Here is a 17,346-nt window from a genome sequence, read left to right on the forward strand (position 1 = left end):
GGGTTCCTAGCTGACTACGGTACCCTAAAAAGGCGAGAAATTCAAATTTTCTTTGGACAACAATCGGACGCCCACTTTCAGAAATTTTTGAAAGTGTTATGGCTCGCCGATGATTCCGCCAACGCGCAACGTTTAGGAAGGCACGCGCTTCATGAAGAAACTGGCCTGGGTGGCTAGCCGAATGGCACAATCGCTCACGAAACGCTCACGAAACGAAGCGCTAGTAGATATCTATCTCTATCGCGCTTGCGTATTGGCGCGACAGAGCCAGCGGCGTATCGCTTTCGTTTGGCGTCGGAGAAATGCCATTCGGCTACGGGGCCAGTTAGCCCTAGATTTTTCAAATTGCCGCCTTTTTAACCGCCTTCCAAATCTTAAAGGAAGGGGTTTTCAATTCGTCTGTATTTTTTTTTAATGTTTGTTCCTCGATATCTCCGTCGTTACTGGACCGATTTTGAAAATATTTTTTTTGATTGAATGTATTTGCATACAGATTGGTCCCATTTTTCTCAGAACCCAGTTCTGATGATGGAATCCTGGAGAAATCGAGGGAACTCCTCAAATCTGAAAGGCATACATATGGTGATTTTTGTGTTTTTAAAGGAACAGCATACATTTACGTACGGAACAGTGACATTTGGTGCAGTGAAGCTCCTTATGATGGTCAGAATGGAACTCCTAAAATCTGAACGGCACACTTATAGTGACTTTAGTATTTTTATAAGAACAGCATGCACTTACGTCCAGAACAGTGACATTTGGTGCAGTGGAACTGCTGATGATGGTCAGAACGGAACTCCTCAAATCTGAACGGCACACTTATAGTGACTTTGGTATTTTTATAAGAACAGCATGCACTTACGTCCAGAACAGTGACATTTGGTGCAGTGCAACGCTGATGAAGAGTGAGCCGCCCCTGGTTAGAGTTCCGTTCTGATAATCATTCTCATCTGTAAGTACTTCAGAATCATCCAGATTTCAAAATTGGTTCAGAAATGACGGAGATATCGAATAACAAACATTAAAAAATATACAGACTAATTGATAACATAATCCAACATTTGAAAGTATTTATCACCAGAACCCCAAAGAAAGGCGGTTTTTTTTTCTTGAAAATTATTTAGTGACAAGATTTGCTTAAAAAAACCACTAGTATATAAATATTATTTATTAGACAAACAGGTAATATTTTCTCGGCTACCATTCTTCTTCGTCTTCCCCAGACCAGCCGTAGTCAAGGTTCGGCGACCAAAGCCTAGGAATAAATACACTAACAGTCAACAGCTGTGAATACAGACAAAATGCCAAAAAGGCCAGGCCCCGTAGCCGAATGGCATTTCTCCGACGCGAAACGAAAACGAAACGCCGCGAAAGGTAGTCTGGCTCTATCGTGCCAGTACGCAAGAGCGATAGAGATAGCTACAGCGTTTGGTTTCGTGAGCGTTTGTGCCATTCGGCTACGCACCTTGCACATAAAGGTGTGTATACATATTTTTGGCACTTTGTATTCACAGCAGCGTATGGTCGTGCGATAAATGATAAAACATCTGGCCGTCCCTGATATTTTATCGTATTCTAGTCGAGTCACACGACAAAGGGTGCGGGCGTCGCCGCGGCTCTACCGTGGCGCCGCCTCCGCGTCTCGGAAGCATAAAGGAATAAGTGAAAGAGTTGTAACTCCATACATCAGTATATGCAAGTTATTTGTAGTGACATCTAGCGTCATCCACGCGTCAATCACGCGTCAACTAACGTAAATTATCAGTACTGCTACTTGTCAATAGATGTCGCGACTAACAAAAAGTCGAATGCTCAACAATGTTTAGCTAATGTTACAATAGTATTAATCAGTTTTCTGTTTTAATTCTGCTTGTAATATAAGTTGTAAACTGTTTTTAATATTACATTTTTGGCAGACGCGACACTGTTGACACCTAGTGTCGAGAACTGGTACGGATAATTTACCCTATTTGACGCGTGATTGACGCTAGATGTCACTACAAATAACTCGTATTTACTGATGTATGGAGTTACAACTCTTTCCCTATTTATTTCTCTATGGTAAAAAGTGAGGTCAGTAGGCCTAGCACATGATGGCCGCGGGAGTATGTCGAGATAGATGACACGTCTTTGTCTAATTGTATTAATGGCATAAGGACAGGTAGTCTATCTCGTGGCGACATACTCTCGCGGCCATCATGTGCTAGGCCTGCGGGTAAAGTAAGGTTAGTACCTCATTGGCTGCTGAGTCCTGGCGGTGGTAGGGTAGCGGCCAAATTTCTTATAGTACTCCCTCAAGTTTTGCAGCTTTCTCTTTTTATCCGACATCGCCTTGTTGATCAGTTTGTGAGCTTTTTCGATCTTCTTCGCGAGGTATGCTGTGATTATAAATTCGTATATTATTTTTCCCTTCACTAACTCGGAAACAGGTGTTTTGTCCTTATAATACCAGCGGGTAAAAACGCATTTTACCCACTAGTTGGTAAAGTAATTTGACCTTGAATAAAGTCAAATTAACTGCTTTGATAAAAGTAGGTGAATCTAGTAATAAAGATGAATTACCACCTGTGGAACTACTGGAAGCAGTAATAAACGCATTTTTCTGTCTGTCAGTCCGTCTGTGCGTCTGTCTGTCAGTCTGTCTGTCAGTCTGTCTGTCAGTCTGTCTGTCAGTCTGTCTGTCAGTCTGTCTGTCAGTCTGTCTGTCAGTCTGTCTGTCAGTCTGTCTGTCAGTCTGTCTGTCAGTCTGTCTGTCAGTCTGTCTGTCAGTCTGTCTGTCAGTCTGTCTGTCAGTCTGTCTGTCAGTCTGTCTGTCAGTCTGTCTGTCAGTCTGTCTGTCAGTCTGTCTGTCAGTCTGTCTGTCAGTCTGTCTGTCTGTCTGTCTGTCAGTCTGTCTGTCAGTCTGTCTGTCAGTCTGTCTGTCAGTCTGTCTGTCAGTCTGTCTGTCAGTCTGTCTGTCAGTCTGTCTGTCAGTCTGTCTGTCAGTCTGTCTGTCAGTCTGTCTGTCAGTCTGTCTGTCAGTCTGTCTGTCAGTCTGTCTGTCAGTCTGTCTGTCAGTCTGTCTGTCAGTCTGTCTGTCAGTCTGTCTGTCTGTCTGTCAGTCTGTCTGTCAGTCTGTCTGTCAGTCTGTCTGTCTGTCTGTCTGTCTGTCTGTCAGTCTGTCTGTCTGTCTGTCAGTCTGTCTGTCTGTCTGTCTGTCTGTCTGTCAGTCTGTCTGTCAGTCTGTCTGTCAGTCTGTCTGTCAGTCTGTCTGTCAGTCTGTCTGTCAGTCTGTCTGTCTGTCTGTCTGTCTGTCTGTCTGTCTGTCTGTCTGTCTGTCAGTCTGTCTGTCTGTCAGTCTGTCTGTCTGTCAGTCTGTCTGTCAGTCTGTCTGTCAGTCTGTCTGTCAGTCTGTCTGTCAGTCTGTCTGTCAGTCTGTCTGTCAGTCTGTCTGTCAGTCTGTCTGTCAGTCTGTCAGTCTGTCTGTCAGTCTGTCTGTCAGTCTGTCTGTCAGTCTGTCTGTCAGTCTGTCTGTCAGTCTGTCTGTCAGTCTGTCTGTCAGTCTGTCTGTCAGTCTGTCTGTCAGTCTGTCTGTCAGTCTGTCTGTCAGTCTGTCTGTCAGTCTGTCTGTCAGTCTGTCTGTCAGTCTGTCTGTCAGTCTGTCTGTCAGTCTGTCTGTCAGTCTGTCTGTCAGTCTGTCTGTCAGTCTGTCAGTCTGTCTGTCAGTCTGTCTGTCAGTCTGTCAGTCTGTCTGTCAGTCTGTCTGTCAGTCTGTCTGTCAGTCTGTCTGTCAGTCTGTCTGTCAGTCTGTCTGTCAGTCTGTCTGTCAGTCTGTCTGTCAGTCTGTCTGTCAGTCTGTCAGTCTGTCTGTCAGTCTGTCTGTCAGTCTGTCTGTCAGTCTGTCTGTCAGTCTGTCTGTCAGTCTGTCTGTCAGTCTGTCTGTCAGTCTGTCTGTCAGTCTGTCTGTCTGTCTGTCAGTCTGTCTGTCAGTCTGTCTGTCTGTCAGTCTGTCTGTCAGTCTGTCTGTCAGTCTGTCTGTCAGTCTGTCTGTCAGTCTGTCTGTCTGTCAGTCTGTCAGTCTGTCTGTCAGTCTGTCTGTCAGTCTGTCTGTCAGTCTGTCAGTCTGTCAGTCTGTCTGTCAGTCTGTCTGTCAGTCTGTCTGTCAGTCTGTCTGTCAGTCTGTCTGTCAGTCTGTCTGTCAGTCTGTCTGTCAGTCTGTCTGTCAGCCTGTCTGTCAGCCTGTCTGTCAGTCTGTCCGTCTGTCTGTCAGTCTGTCTGTCAGTCTGTCTGTCAGTCTGTCTGTCTATCTGTTAGTCTGTCTGTGTGTGTCTGTCTGTGGCATCGTAGCTCCCGAACGGATGAACCGATTCAGATTTTTTTTTGTTTCTAAGCTGAGTTAGTCGGGAGTGTTCTTACGCCGTGGCTTGCGTGGGCGAAGGTCGCGCGATGGTCGCGCGACGGCGATGCGACGCATACGAAATCAAACCTTATCGATATGGAAGTATGAGACGCGACGGCGACGGTCGCGCGACCGTCGCCCACGCTGACACGGCGTTAGCCATGTTTCATGAAAATCGGTCCACTATGTCGGTGGTTTTTTTCAAAATTTTAATTGGCAGGCTGTACCTTTTAAATGAATCAATCACCTTTCTGTTTGGGCCGGCCCGCCCTGGTTCTTGCTGCCTGAACTTTCTGCGGTTGCGTTGCTCCCTGCGTTGTTGTTTCCGTTTCGTTACTTGTCTCCGTTTCGTTACTTTCCGTTTCGTTACTTTCTGTTTCGTTAAGCGTCGTTTCCTGCTTCTTTTGCTGTTTCTTTTGTTTCTGTTGTTTCTGTTGTTTCTGCTTGTCCTGCGGTCTGCCCGGTCTACCCGGTTTCTCTGGTGGTGGTCCATAACCCTGGCCATGCCCCTCCCCCCCCCAGCCGCCCTGCTGCCCGTATGCTTCGGTGGTCGTTGTTGTGTCCGTTGTGGTACGACTAAAATAGAACAAACAATAGTTTCGTTTACATCACAATTTCGGAAAAGGCCGTTTTGACTTTTTAGGGTTCCGTAGTCCTTATAGTTTCGCCATGTGTGTCCATCCGTCCGTCCGTCCGTGGATAATCTCAGTGACCGTTATGTATATCATTCACGCCGACAAAGTGCAAAAATAAAAAGTAAAAAAAAATGTTTTATTAGGGTACTCCCCCTACACGTAAAGTGAGGAGAGATTTTTTTTTCATTTCAACCCCAGCGTGTAATATATAGTTGGATAGGTATTTAAAAATGAATAGTTGTTTACTACAATTGTTTTTTGATAATATTAATATTTTAGGAAATAACCGCTCCTAAAGGAAAAAAAAAGTGTATGTCCTCCCCCCTAACTTTTGAAACATAATTATTTAAAAAATATGAAAAAACTCGCAAAACCAGAACTTTATAAAGACTTTCTAGGAAAATTGTCTTTAACTTGATAGGTTCAGTAGTTTTTTGAGAAAAATACGGGAAACTATTACGGAACCCTGCACTGAGCGTGGCCGTCACGCTCTTGGCCGGTTTTTATTCATTATTTCTACTCTCGAACTGTTGTGCATATTTAGGAGATAAAAAGAGAAAATACTTACATGTCAAATCTGTTCTTGGGGTCGTAGGGTTTCATCGCGTATTTATTCTTCAACTCGTTCAGCATGTTGCAGAGGTGCTCTATCTGTCGGGCGTCCAACTCAATCGAGTGCAGGAAATGCTTCAAATGCATCACCGTAATGACCGGCTCCCTGCTCAGTTTTTGCGCTTTCTTTGCTTCTTTTTCCGCTTTTTTCCTATCTTCCTCTTCTTTTTCTTTTCTCTTTTTCTCCTCCTCTTTTCTCTTTTTCTTCTCTTCTTTCTTTTGACTTTTACTCTTCTCTGTTGTTGTTGTTGTTGTTTCTGTGGTTGTTTCTTTGTGTTTCTTTTTCTTCTTTTTTGGTTTATGTGTGGTCGTCGTGGTGGTGGTGGTGGTCGTTGTCGTAGTCGTGGTCGTCGTCGTTGTTGTTGCTCCTTTCGTGTTTAACCACGGACGTACTTAAATCACAACATATATTAAATTTATTTATTTATTCACAAATAAGCTTACAGTTATAGTATGAATTTTCTGAGATAATTTTTTGGCTTTTGCCGTAATCTGTTAAACAAAAGCCTTTGTTTCTATTAGGCGGTTAGCTCCCGTTTAAACGGGACGCGCTAAAGTCTCAGTGTAGTTAAAAAGCAACTATCATGATAGTAATAAGGTTCAAATCCATAAAAAACCATTTGGAGATAACACGTTTTGTCATCTTCGAAAAAAGTTACCGTTTAAACGGGAGCTAGCTGCCGTGAATAATAGAAACAAAGGCTTTTTTAACAGATTACGGCTAAAACCAAAAAACACTTTGGGGGTCACGTGGTAAAGGCCCAGGCCTCAGGTATGGCGAACCTAGGCTCCAAGGTGGGTCAAATTCCCCTGACTCTCCCCTCTGGGATCCGCGCATGCGCTGCCTGTTAATAGTCATATATTTCTGACTTTAAGTAGGTAGTCATATGTCATATATATTTCTGGTCTGGCTTCACATACCTTTGAGAAGGCTGTACTGATATAGTTCCAACATGTTTTGATATTTTGACATTATTACGTGAGAGATGTAGCCGACCTGTAAAAATAAAATAAAACATAAATACCAACATCATACTGAAGCGTTTCCCGTGTGGTGACGGGTTAAGAATTTCACCACCCCCTTTCTTCCCGTGGGTGTCGTAGAAGGCGATATGGGTTAAATTGTGGCGTAGGCGAGAGGCTGGCAACCTGTTGTAACGGAGGTGTATTTGATGGGGGGTAAATAAAATAGTATGGTAAGCTCCGGCTAGTTCAAAGTAAATACACCCACGTTAGCACATAATTTATAATAAAACAAAAGCTAAATGGTGTCTCTATACTTGCTGGAGGAAAGCTAGAGGAGAAACAAATTAAACAAGATAACATTTTATAACTTTATTAAATATAAGCTAATTCTTGCCTAAACAGAAATTAGTGAGTTATACTAAATTCGACACCATATAAAAATATGAACTACGCTCAGTGGTAAAGCTGGGCCGCTTTAAGAGGGTCCAGGAAAAGGTTTCTTACAACCATTTATTCTACAAAAACTAAATATGAATTTACCTAAAGTTATGCACCAGAATTCTCAAAATAAATGAAATCAGAAATTACTTTACACAGAAATTAAAAACCTGAATTACACAGCATTACCGGCAGGAAACGGGCAGGAGACACACCTTGTCAGGGATGAGCCGGCTGCTCCCCGGACTCCGGTGCTGACGCCCCCTCGCCACGTGGACAGGGCTGACCCTTCCATACGAAAACAAGGTCCAAAGACACCTTGCGCCAGTAAGCCAAAGAAGTTTCCTTGCACATCGAAATTGTAAAGGTTCTTGTTTAATTATCTACTTCTGCAATTCTCTAATTCTTTACTTCTTCCCGACTCCTATGAAACAAATAAATTGGTCACATTAGTCGAGTGCCCTCACACACTGTGATAGACTAAACAAAAAAATGTAAGCGAGCTCACCGGAGACCTGCAGACTGCAGACCGAGGATCTCCAAGGAGCACTCCCACCCTTAGCATGTTTCTGCCAGCTGGAAATAAACCAATTTATGGTTAAGAATCTCTCCACGTTTCACGCCATGGAAATATCAAAAGCTCACAAAGAAATCTACTTACTCAGACTGACAGAACGCACCACACAAAATATGGAACGCCACGGCAGCACGTGGCATGCCGGGCTCCAGGCCCTTATACGGCCGTCCGATCACTATACAAGAGGATCTCGTCACAGAAAGAACGGCGCACTGAATGATCTCGAATTTAAAGGACCCAAAACAAAAGCCGGGTGGCAAACGAATAAACAATAAAATACTCTAATTCATTAAATGAAAATTACTCCAGTTTCTGTATCAGACCTTGAAGTAAACAAAACCTAACAAATATCATTCCAGAACAGCCTTAAAAAACCTATGATAACATTTGTTATCATGTCTCTAAAATATTATATTTTCCAAAAATCAATACTTAAAGTATATCAAAACTATACAAAGTTTTCCTGGAATGACAGCCAAAATACCTACAATTTCGAATAATACTTGTTGTATGGCAACCCTACAACAGATAAACATAAATATGTGCATTTGAAGTGCAACAGATAATGCAATGAACGAGAAGGAAGTGTTTCATTCAAAAATTAAATCTATCCAAAATATTTAATTACGACTATCAAAAAATCTGCTACGTTACAATACCCCCCTTCCCGATTTAAGGTTCAACGTAGGTGAACCGCTCGCTGTCCTCAGCGACTTTCATAAAAAAAAAACAAAATCTGAAGGCAAGAAAACTAAACCTACCAAAAAAATATCAGAATCAAAAAAACCTGACGCAAGTTCGAGACTGCAAAATCTCAAAAAAAATCCCCCAAAATCTGCAAAATTATACCAAAAGGTATTTAAAAACAAGCAAACTACTGTTTGACCACAAAAAAAATATTTAAAAAAAATCTCGAACCCGCGTCAACCCTCGGAGGGTGAAAAAAACTATGCGGCCAACTGCGCTGCATATAGAAAAAAAACCTCCGCTAATTTCCAAACCAGTAAACCAACCGTTGGCCTTCTCAGTGCAACTTGCAATAAAGCTTATTGTGCTGAGAAAGCCACAAAACCAACCGCCAGGACCGATGTTCAGCATTCCCAAAAAAAAACTCAGCTAGACCGGGCGAAACCAAAGTTATAGTCTTCCGACTATAAAAATCATTGTTACAGCCCTACAGGTTGACGACACCTGCTTGTCTCAACCCTTCAGGTGAACAAACTAAAAAAAAACAAACTGAACCAAAAAAACTATGCCTGGTTGAATTGGCCACACCAATCTGTGCCAACTCTCCCTCAAAATACCAAAAAAATTTAAATACGTTGACGACGAGACCCCAAAATCTAAAAAAAGATTCAAAGTTGCACTCAACCCCCAACAGTAGGTGAGGTTCTCACCTAACCCTGGCAAAAAAATAAATCAAAACCAAAACCATACCTACAACCATTTGGCTGAAGCTAAACAAAAAAAAATACAAAACAATTGCATGTCTGTAGTAAACTCAAAAAAATTCAAAACAATTGCATGTCTGTAGTAGGCTAAACAAAACATTACCCTTCTTCCTACGAAGTCGGGTAAAGACGTGGCAACAAACTCCGTGTGTCGTTCCAACGCCGAAAAATGGCCATTGAACCCGCCAGCACGATAATCACAAAAAGGTACCACCAAATCGGTGTACCGCGGTCGATATGGCCCAAAAATGAGAGCCCGAACCAAAAAAAACAGCCCCTGAAAATGGGTGACTGCTGGCTCTCCACACCAAACCGACCAAACTGCGTAGCCACAAATACGCAAAAATGCACAAACCGTGCTCGGGTGTGGTAAGCACCCGATACCCACCTACTACAGAACACCCAATTTGGCCATGTTAAGGACCGCTCAAACCTAAAAGTGAGCCAGGTTGTGTCGCCCCTAACATACATCACGCATATAAAGTATTCATACATCATATCTGCCGTGTTTACCATACCTCACGCATTCATACCTTCCATGCCTCTCTCATACCAAAAAAAATCGTAGTGGAAGCAGTCACATTCTGTCCACCACTTTCCGAACACGAGTCGTGATTGAATATTCTACCATTAATATCCAACACTCTTCACGAACAACCGCGAAAACGAAACGTAATTGAGTAGGGGAGGGCTTAACCTCATTAAAAAAAACCTACCAAAAACTTATGTTCACAACCAAAACATGCCATAACAAAAACCGAAATAACCAAAAAAGAAACAATTTAAAATTGCCAACCAAAACTAAAACCGAACCAATATTTTACTTAAACGAGTTTAAGTTACAAAAATAATTCAAAAAATGTTTTGAAATACCCAGGGTTGAGTGCCAAAAAAACCTTATTACTGTATTGAATTTAAGTAATTACAATACTAAAAAAACCGAAAAGAATTGTACAATTACCAATAAAATTGTTACAATTTGTTGCACAATCTGAGTCGTAACCAAAATATTATGCGCGTTTCCGAACGCACCCTAAAAAAACTTGTCTGTCAAGTGTCAACCTAAATAAATTTGAAAAACTACCGTGCTACGGTGCAAAATGAGCGAAAAAAAAATTAAATATCATAGCACTTAGTTCCGAAAATAGACTAAAATACTTTAAAATATGCAAGGAAACATTTGTTGTTGCAACCGAAATGAAATTCAACGAAAATCTAAATAAAAAGGCAACAATTTTTATGTTGATCAATAACACGAAACAAAGTGAAACAAAACTACAAAAAATTCAGGTAAGTACTAAAAAAAAATGAGCAAAGGAGGCATACTTTACGCTGTGGCTCCTCTCTCATAACAAAATAAACGCTAAATGTTGTTGCAAGTTGTAACAAAATAACCAAACTAACCTGTATTGCATACTTCTAAATTAAAATGAAATTGTTACAGATTTCTACTAAATGCTGAATTTGGATACATAAACCACGAAACAAAAGCAAAAACAAGATTCAGCCATGCCCACAACTGGACACCGGACCACAGGAAATGTGTAAAATTGAAAATTTATCCTGTAAACTGTCATTGGAACTAAAAGCACAAACACGCCGGAGGAAAATATCTTCATATTTAAATGACATCACAAAAGAAGATTTGCCGGACACTGCTGCCAGCTATCCCGAAGAACTCTGAAAAACAAAATAGTGGTGTCGCTTTCACCACATCACAACCTATGAAGAACAGTGATTTACTATAAACTTTATTAACTAATAAGCTGTGAAATTATGTGCTGTGATCTCTAATAAAATATACTGTGTTGAAAATTCTGGTGTTTGAAAGTGAAAAATTAAAAGTATAGTAACAAATACAGTTGTTTTCCTTAATAAAACTTAATCCGTAATAAACTATTATGTCTATTAGCTTAATCCATCAAAACAATTACATTGCAGTGTAAAATAGACAAAAGTAACAAATACTAAAAAAAATCATTACTAAAATTGCAGTTCCAATAAACAGTTGGTCAAAATTATAAAACTAAAATGTTCCCGAACAAAATTCAAACAAATATCAATTTCATAAACTATTTTCTAATTGAATGTTGACTACACACTATTTTTCCAAAAAGAAATACTAAAATGCTAAAGCATACGAAAAACCAGACTAAATAAGTCCAAAATAGTATCCAAAATTATTCAAAACAAACATGTGCTTTGATATTAGTTAAGTCAGCAAAATTTGTTAACCTCAAAATGTATCACACAAAATGTAACTCTTTTTCTAAAAATTATATGTCAAATGAACATAAAATAAAAACACAAAATGTATGCTAATACCAAAAAATACAATGCAACAAACATTTAACTTCAAAATAGTTACTAAAAGTTTCACAAAAGGTGAGACAAAAAAATTAAAGTAATTTCTGGTGCATAACAAAATCTAGGCTTATCCTTCAGCAAGTCATTACTAAAAAATCAAAATTCCCAGGGCGCCTGTAAGCCAAAGAAGTTTCCTTGCACATCGAAATTGTAAAGGTTCTTGTTTAATTATCTACTTCTGCAATTCTCTAATTCTTTACTTCTTCCCGACTCCTATGAAACAAATAAATTGGTCACATTAGTCGAGTGCCCTCACACACTGTGATAGACTAAACAAAAAAATGTAAGCGAGCTCACCGGAGACCTGCAGACTGCAGACCGAGGATCTCCAAGGAGCACTCCCACCCTTAGCATGTTTCTGCCAGCTGGAAATAAACCAATTTATGGTTAAGAATCTCTCCACGTTTCACGCCATGGAAATATCAAAGCTCACAAAGAAATCTACTTACTCAGACTGACAGAACGCACCACACAAAATATGGAACGCCACGGCAGCACGTGGCATGCCGGGCTCCAGGCCCTTATACGGCCGTCCGATCACTATACAAGAGGATCTCGTCACAGAAAGAACGGCGCACTGAATGATCTCGAATTTAAAGGACCCAAAACAAAAGCCGGGTGGCAAACGAATAAACAATAAAATACTCTAATTCATTAAATGAAAATTACTCCAGTTTCTGTATCAGACCTTGAAGTAAACAAAACCTAACAAATATCATTCCAGAACAGCCTTAAAAAACCTATGATAACATTTGTTATCATGTCTCTAAAATATTATATTTTCCAAAAATCAATACTTAAAGTATATCAAAACTATACAAAGTTTTCCTGGAATGACAGCCAAAATACCTACAATTTCGAATAATACTTGTTGTATGGCAACCCTACAACAGATAAACATAAATATGTGCATTTGAAGTGCAACAGATAATGCAATGAACGAGAAGGAAGTGTTTCATTCAAAAATTAAATCTATCCAAAATATTTAATTACGACTATCAAAAAATCTGCTACGTTACACTGTCACTGCAATGTCACAGTTTCGTTTTCTGTCAACCCCTTATTTGCCAAGAGTGGCACTGAAACTTGAGTAGTTTCATGTGCTCTGCCCCCCCCCCCCTTCATGGGATGCAGGCGTGATTGTATGTATGTATACTGAAGCGCTAGTGTAGATGTTGGTCTTTACAATGTATATTACTTGTAAAATATTACGTTTATTCCCCGCCCATATAACTTATGACAATGATTTGAACCTAGGCCATCGGACACTGGCGATCAAATATATGAAAAAGGCGCGTTCCTATCACACAGGTAACCGAAAGAAGCTGGGCGGCACTTTCAGTGGGGAGCGGGAGTGGCCATACTGTACGATACTACTCTTTATTATACTCATACTGTGCCTGATACCTATTTTCGACCACCATCTACAGTGGCGCCAACTAGTCAGCACATAGAGTCCGTCCAAAATTAGTCTGTAAAGATTTCTAAACGTCATAATTTCATCAAAGTTTGACTTTTAAAATAACAATATCTGGGCGACCGAGCTTCGCTCGGTTCTATTTTAATATATCACGTCTTTAGATAAAAAAAGTCTTATAAATACAAAAACAAAAAAAAAGACAAAAAATAAAAACTTAACTTCTGGCCGGGATTCGAAACCCTGACACCTACGATCTATCTGCGTACATTAGACCTACCTCGTACGACTAAGCTAATCGGAATCGATGCGCGCGCGGCGAAATTAACGACCATATTTTACGTTTACTAACGCGAAAGAAAAACTCACGAAAACTCGAAAATTCGCGTTTTCCGGGATCTAAGGCTACGCTAGATCGATTTTTCACCCCCGAAAACCCCCACATAACAAATTTCAGCGAAATAGTTACAGCGGTTTCCGAGATCGTCGGTATAAATAAATAAATAAATATACAAGAATTGCTCGTTTAAAAGTATAAGATCTACACTGGCGAGGCTGTGAAAATCGTTGTAAACTTATCGTGGATTACGTATAAATGATAAACGGCCTTACCTCAAACGGCAAATGGTTTACATATATGTCTCTTAAATGGTAATATTTACGGATACTCATGCGACTGAAAAAAAAACAGGTTCAAATTAGTAAACAGTAAGTATAGAGCGTAGAAGAATAAAATGAAGAGCTGTAACTCCTTACATCAGTAAATGAAAGTTGTTTGTAGTGACATCTAGCGTCATCCACGCATCAATCACGCGTAGCTTAAATTATCAGTACTGCTACTTGTCAATAGATGTCGCGACAAACAAAAAATGTAATGCTCAACAATTTTTAGCTAATAGGTATTACAACAGTATTAATCAGTAATTACTCTGTTTTCAATTCTTTCTGCTTGTAATATAAGTTGTAAACTGTTTTAATATTACATTTTAAGCAGACGCAACACTGTTGGCATTAGCAGTTACACAGAGAACCTCCTATAGAGTGGCAGTCTTGTATATTTGGTTCGCGATACGAGTCACCAGTGTTTGGGGTGCGAGGAGCGGGCGGGGAATGTGTTAAGCGCGCTGTGATTGGCCGTTTCAAGGACGGCGGGCAGTCGCGCCAGATGAAAAGGGACAGAAGTATGACTGTCCCTCTACTGACGCGTAAGTGGCCAATGTAAGTTGACCTATGCCGGCTCTGAATAAATTATAAATATGACTTATTTGTGGAATGTAATGCCGTCTGTTTTTAAATTTGAGCTTCTTGTTACCTTTCCACACCATTTCACACTACAGGTGGACATCTTTAAGGCATCAAAATACCCTTTTCCAATTTTTTTGTGCGAAAAACACGCGCTGCTTTCGGGTCTGTTACTTGGTCGATACTGATCGGGCACGGCGAGCGCCCGCGCTTATATCAGTGCAAATACTAGGAAGGCTGGCCACCGCGAGTCGTCTTGTAATAGATGTCTATAGGGGTTGGTCTGTGAGCAGTTAGCACCTAGTGTCGAGTAGTGGTACTAATAATTTACGCTACTTAACGCGTGGTTGACGCTAGATGTCAGTACATATAACTTGCATTTACTGACGCATGAAGTTACAACTCTTCCCTTACTTATTCCTCTATGTTGCCTATCTTTAGGTATTTAAGTAAATAGATGTAAACAAAGCTCAAAAAGCTCCTCAGAAATGTCAGTGGAGAGCAAATTAAAACATTACACGATCAAGTAAAATGGTTAGAGACAGGTCGCTCAGTGACAGAGCCACCTGATTTGGTATTTGGTTGGTTAACCTAAAGCCTAATAAATACCAAAAGATGCAAACTATGACTCAGCAATTCCCGTCAACTTTGTACAATGCCACGTCAGCAAATTTTAATTGATCCTATTTTGTTACCAACATTTAGTAATATAATTCGACTTTCGTAAGATATATACAGGATAATTGTTATAATTAAGAAAATATAGATACTAGAGAACCTTAATGATGAAATAAAACTTAATAAAATCTCAATTTATCAACAAAATCTTGGTAACAAAATAGGAATTAATAAAAACAAATTTAACTTTTCCCTTAATTTTTGTACAAACTTTTCGAGAACTGCTGGACTATAGTTACTGCTATGAAGAATAGAGGACTCTACTTATTCAGGCATTTTATCGAAAAAAATTCATAACTTTTTTTTTTAAATAAGTAGTTAATTTTAATATTTTTCCTACTCAGAATCACGAGTCCTTTAACCATAGTAGGTAAAAAAATGCGTCCTTAATTTTTCCACTTCGTTGCCATTTTTCAAACATAGCGGTTACAAAGTGGAAGTTTGCAAAATAATAGAAAATTTTGGGACCATTTTGTTGTATCTGGTTTTTGTCCTAGATCAAAACGGCTCGTACCTTTAAAAAAATATTTTTGGTGTTTGTTCTCGCGAAAATGCCGATTCTTCATGGTTACTGCACTTAAGCATGAGAAATTAAAAAAATCTATCCATATATAGATGCACGGCCGGTTTCCATCTTTACATGGTAGATACTTATTCGAATTCGCACGAAGCGCTTTGCTTCTTCTCTTCTTATGCGCACTGCCAAGGAGTGGAATTCCTTGCCGGCGGCTATATTTCCGAGCTCATATAACCCAGCAATCGTTAAATCTAGGGTGAACACTTGAACAGGCATCTGGGCGAGCTCACTCCACCGTAGGCCACGTCTTTGCCTTTGGCTAGTCTGTGGCCAAGAGTAAGCCCATTTATAATAATAATAAAAAAGTCTCGACCAACATCTTAAGAGACTCTCGCTAGGTGGCTGGATCAAGGGCCAGATGCAGAAGGCGGTGATCTTGGACACGGCGCGAATAGTCCGACGGTTCCTCTCTCTGCAGCCCTAACCACCGGCAGCTTGGGCCCTGCCCCGCTGCTGGCAGCACCCTAGGTCAGGTTTTTTATAATATGTTTATATGTTTTTATATCGTTTTGTAAATGTTTTTATATTTTATTTTTATATACATGTTGTAAGATACCTAGCCTAAAAAGAAAATATTATAAATACTGAGAATAAGAAAATCTTACCCTCGTCGCCAAATGTATGTAAGGCAGAAACATAAATTAAAAACTGTTCTTTCTGTCACCGTCTTGTCGCCTGGATGGGGAGACGACAGGGCATAGTTTTCTACGTATTTGCTGCTTTGCCTCGCCATGTTGTCCAATATCGAAAGATCGAAATGTTCGTAGCCTAAAAGTAAAGGTAAAAAGTAAAAAAAAAAACCGGCCAAGAGCGTGTCCGGCCACGCTCAGTGTAGAGTTCCGTAGTTTTACGTATTTTTCTCAAAAACTACTGAACCTATCAAGTTCAAAATAATTTTTCTAGAAAGTCTTTATAAAGTTCTACTTTTGTAATTTTTGTCATATTTTTTAAACATATGGTTCAAAAGTTAGAGAGGGGGAGGACACACTTTTTTTTCCTTTAGGACCGATTATTTCCGAAAATATTAATGTTATCATAAAACACTTTTAGTAATTTATCCTTATTTATTTTTAAATACCTATCCAACAATATATCACATGTTAGGGTTGGAATGAAAAAAAAAATCTGTCCCCACTTTACATGTAGGGGGGATACCCTAACAAAACATTTTATTCCACTTTTATATACATATTAGTACCAAATTTCAGCTTTCTAATGCTAACGGTCACTGAGATTAACCACGGACGGACGGACGGACAGACAGACATGGCGAAACTATAAGGGTTCCTACCCTAGTTGTCTACGGAACCCTAAAAATGGTTGTGGATACATATTTCTGGCACTTTGACCGCATCTATATTTAATATCATGAAGAGCAGTTCTCGAAAACTTTGTACATAGCCACGTCAGCAAATTTTAATTGATCCTATTTTGTTACCAACATTTAGTAATATAAGTCGACTTTAATAAGATATATACAGGATAAAATAGTTATAATTAAGAAAATATACATAATAGAGAACCTTAATGACGAAATAAAACTTACTTAAAAAAAAAATATTCATGAAATAAATCTTGGTAACAAAATAGGAATAAAAACAAATTATTTAACTTTTTCCCTAATTTTTGTACAAACTTTTTGAGAACTGCTGTGATAGTCTTGATAGCACGAACGGATACATAAATACATACCTTTCTTGCCGTCTCGCGTATCCGTTATACCAGCGTGCATAGGCCCTACAGGATTTACACCGGACCCCGCAGGCCCCATAGATCCCATACCAGGTCCCATGTTCCCCATACCAGGCCCCATAGGCCCCATACCAGGCCCCATACCAGGCCCCATAGGCCCCATACCAGGTCCTATAGGCCCCATGTTCCCCATACGAGGCTCCATAGGCCCCATAGGCCCCGTACCAGGCCCCATAGGTTCCACACCAGGTCCTATAGGCCCCATGTTCCCCATACCAGGTCCCATATGCCCTATACCAGGCCCCATACTCCCCAT

The 17,346-nt window shown here is 40.0% G+C and overlaps 1 protein-coding gene and 2 long non-coding RNA genes across 5 annotated transcripts; all 3 read right to left on the reverse strand.

The window, feature by feature from the left end:
• Positions 1-1,157: 1,157 nt before the first annotated feature.
• Positions 1,158-17,166, reverse strand: LOC125239259 (chromatin assembly factor 1 subunit FSM-like). Its single transcript, XM_048146792.1, has 8 exons — positions 17,031-17,166; positions 15,944-16,106; positions 13,454-13,517; positions 6,547-6,622; positions 5,582-6,017; positions 4,626-4,954; positions 2,234-2,378; positions 1,158-1,255 (listed from the first exon to the last, which is right to left on the reverse strand). The coding sequence occupies exons 1-8, from the start codon at positions 17,158-17,160 to the stop codon at positions 1,198-1,200; spliced, it is 1,401 nt and encodes a 466-aa protein (XP_048002749.1). The 5' UTR covers positions 17,161-17,166; the 3' UTR covers positions 1,158-1,197.
• Positions 6,946-11,123, reverse strand: LOC125239260. 2 transcript variants are annotated; one of them, XR_007178513.1, is made up of 3 exons: positions 7,691-10,197; positions 7,538-7,605; positions 6,946-7,453 (listed from the first exon to the last, which is right to left on the reverse strand). It is a non-coding gene; the product is annotated as an uncharacterized LOC125239260 (long non-coding RNA). The 2 variants fall into 2 exon arrangements; XR_007178512.1 differs by having other exon boundaries at positions 6,946-7,605; positions 7,691-11,123.
• Positions 11,536-12,437, reverse strand: LOC125239261. Of its 2 annotated transcripts, XR_007178515.1 has the most exons (3): positions 11,874-12,437; positions 11,722-11,789; positions 11,536-11,637 (listed from the first exon to the last, which is right to left on the reverse strand). It is a non-coding gene; the product is annotated as an uncharacterized LOC125239261 (long non-coding RNA). The 2 variants fall into 2 exon arrangements; XR_007178514.1 differs by having other exon boundaries at positions 11,625-11,789.
• Positions 17,167-17,346: the final 180 nt, after the last annotated feature.

Source organism: Leguminivora glycinivorella, chromosome 25, assembly GCF_023078275.1.
Source record: "Leguminivora glycinivorella isolate SPB_JAAS2020 chromosome 25, LegGlyc_1.1, whole genome shotgun sequence".
In the NCBI taxonomy this organism is placed as follows: domain Eukaryota; kingdom Metazoa; phylum Arthropoda; class Insecta; order Lepidoptera; family Tortricidae; genus Leguminivora; species Leguminivora glycinivorella.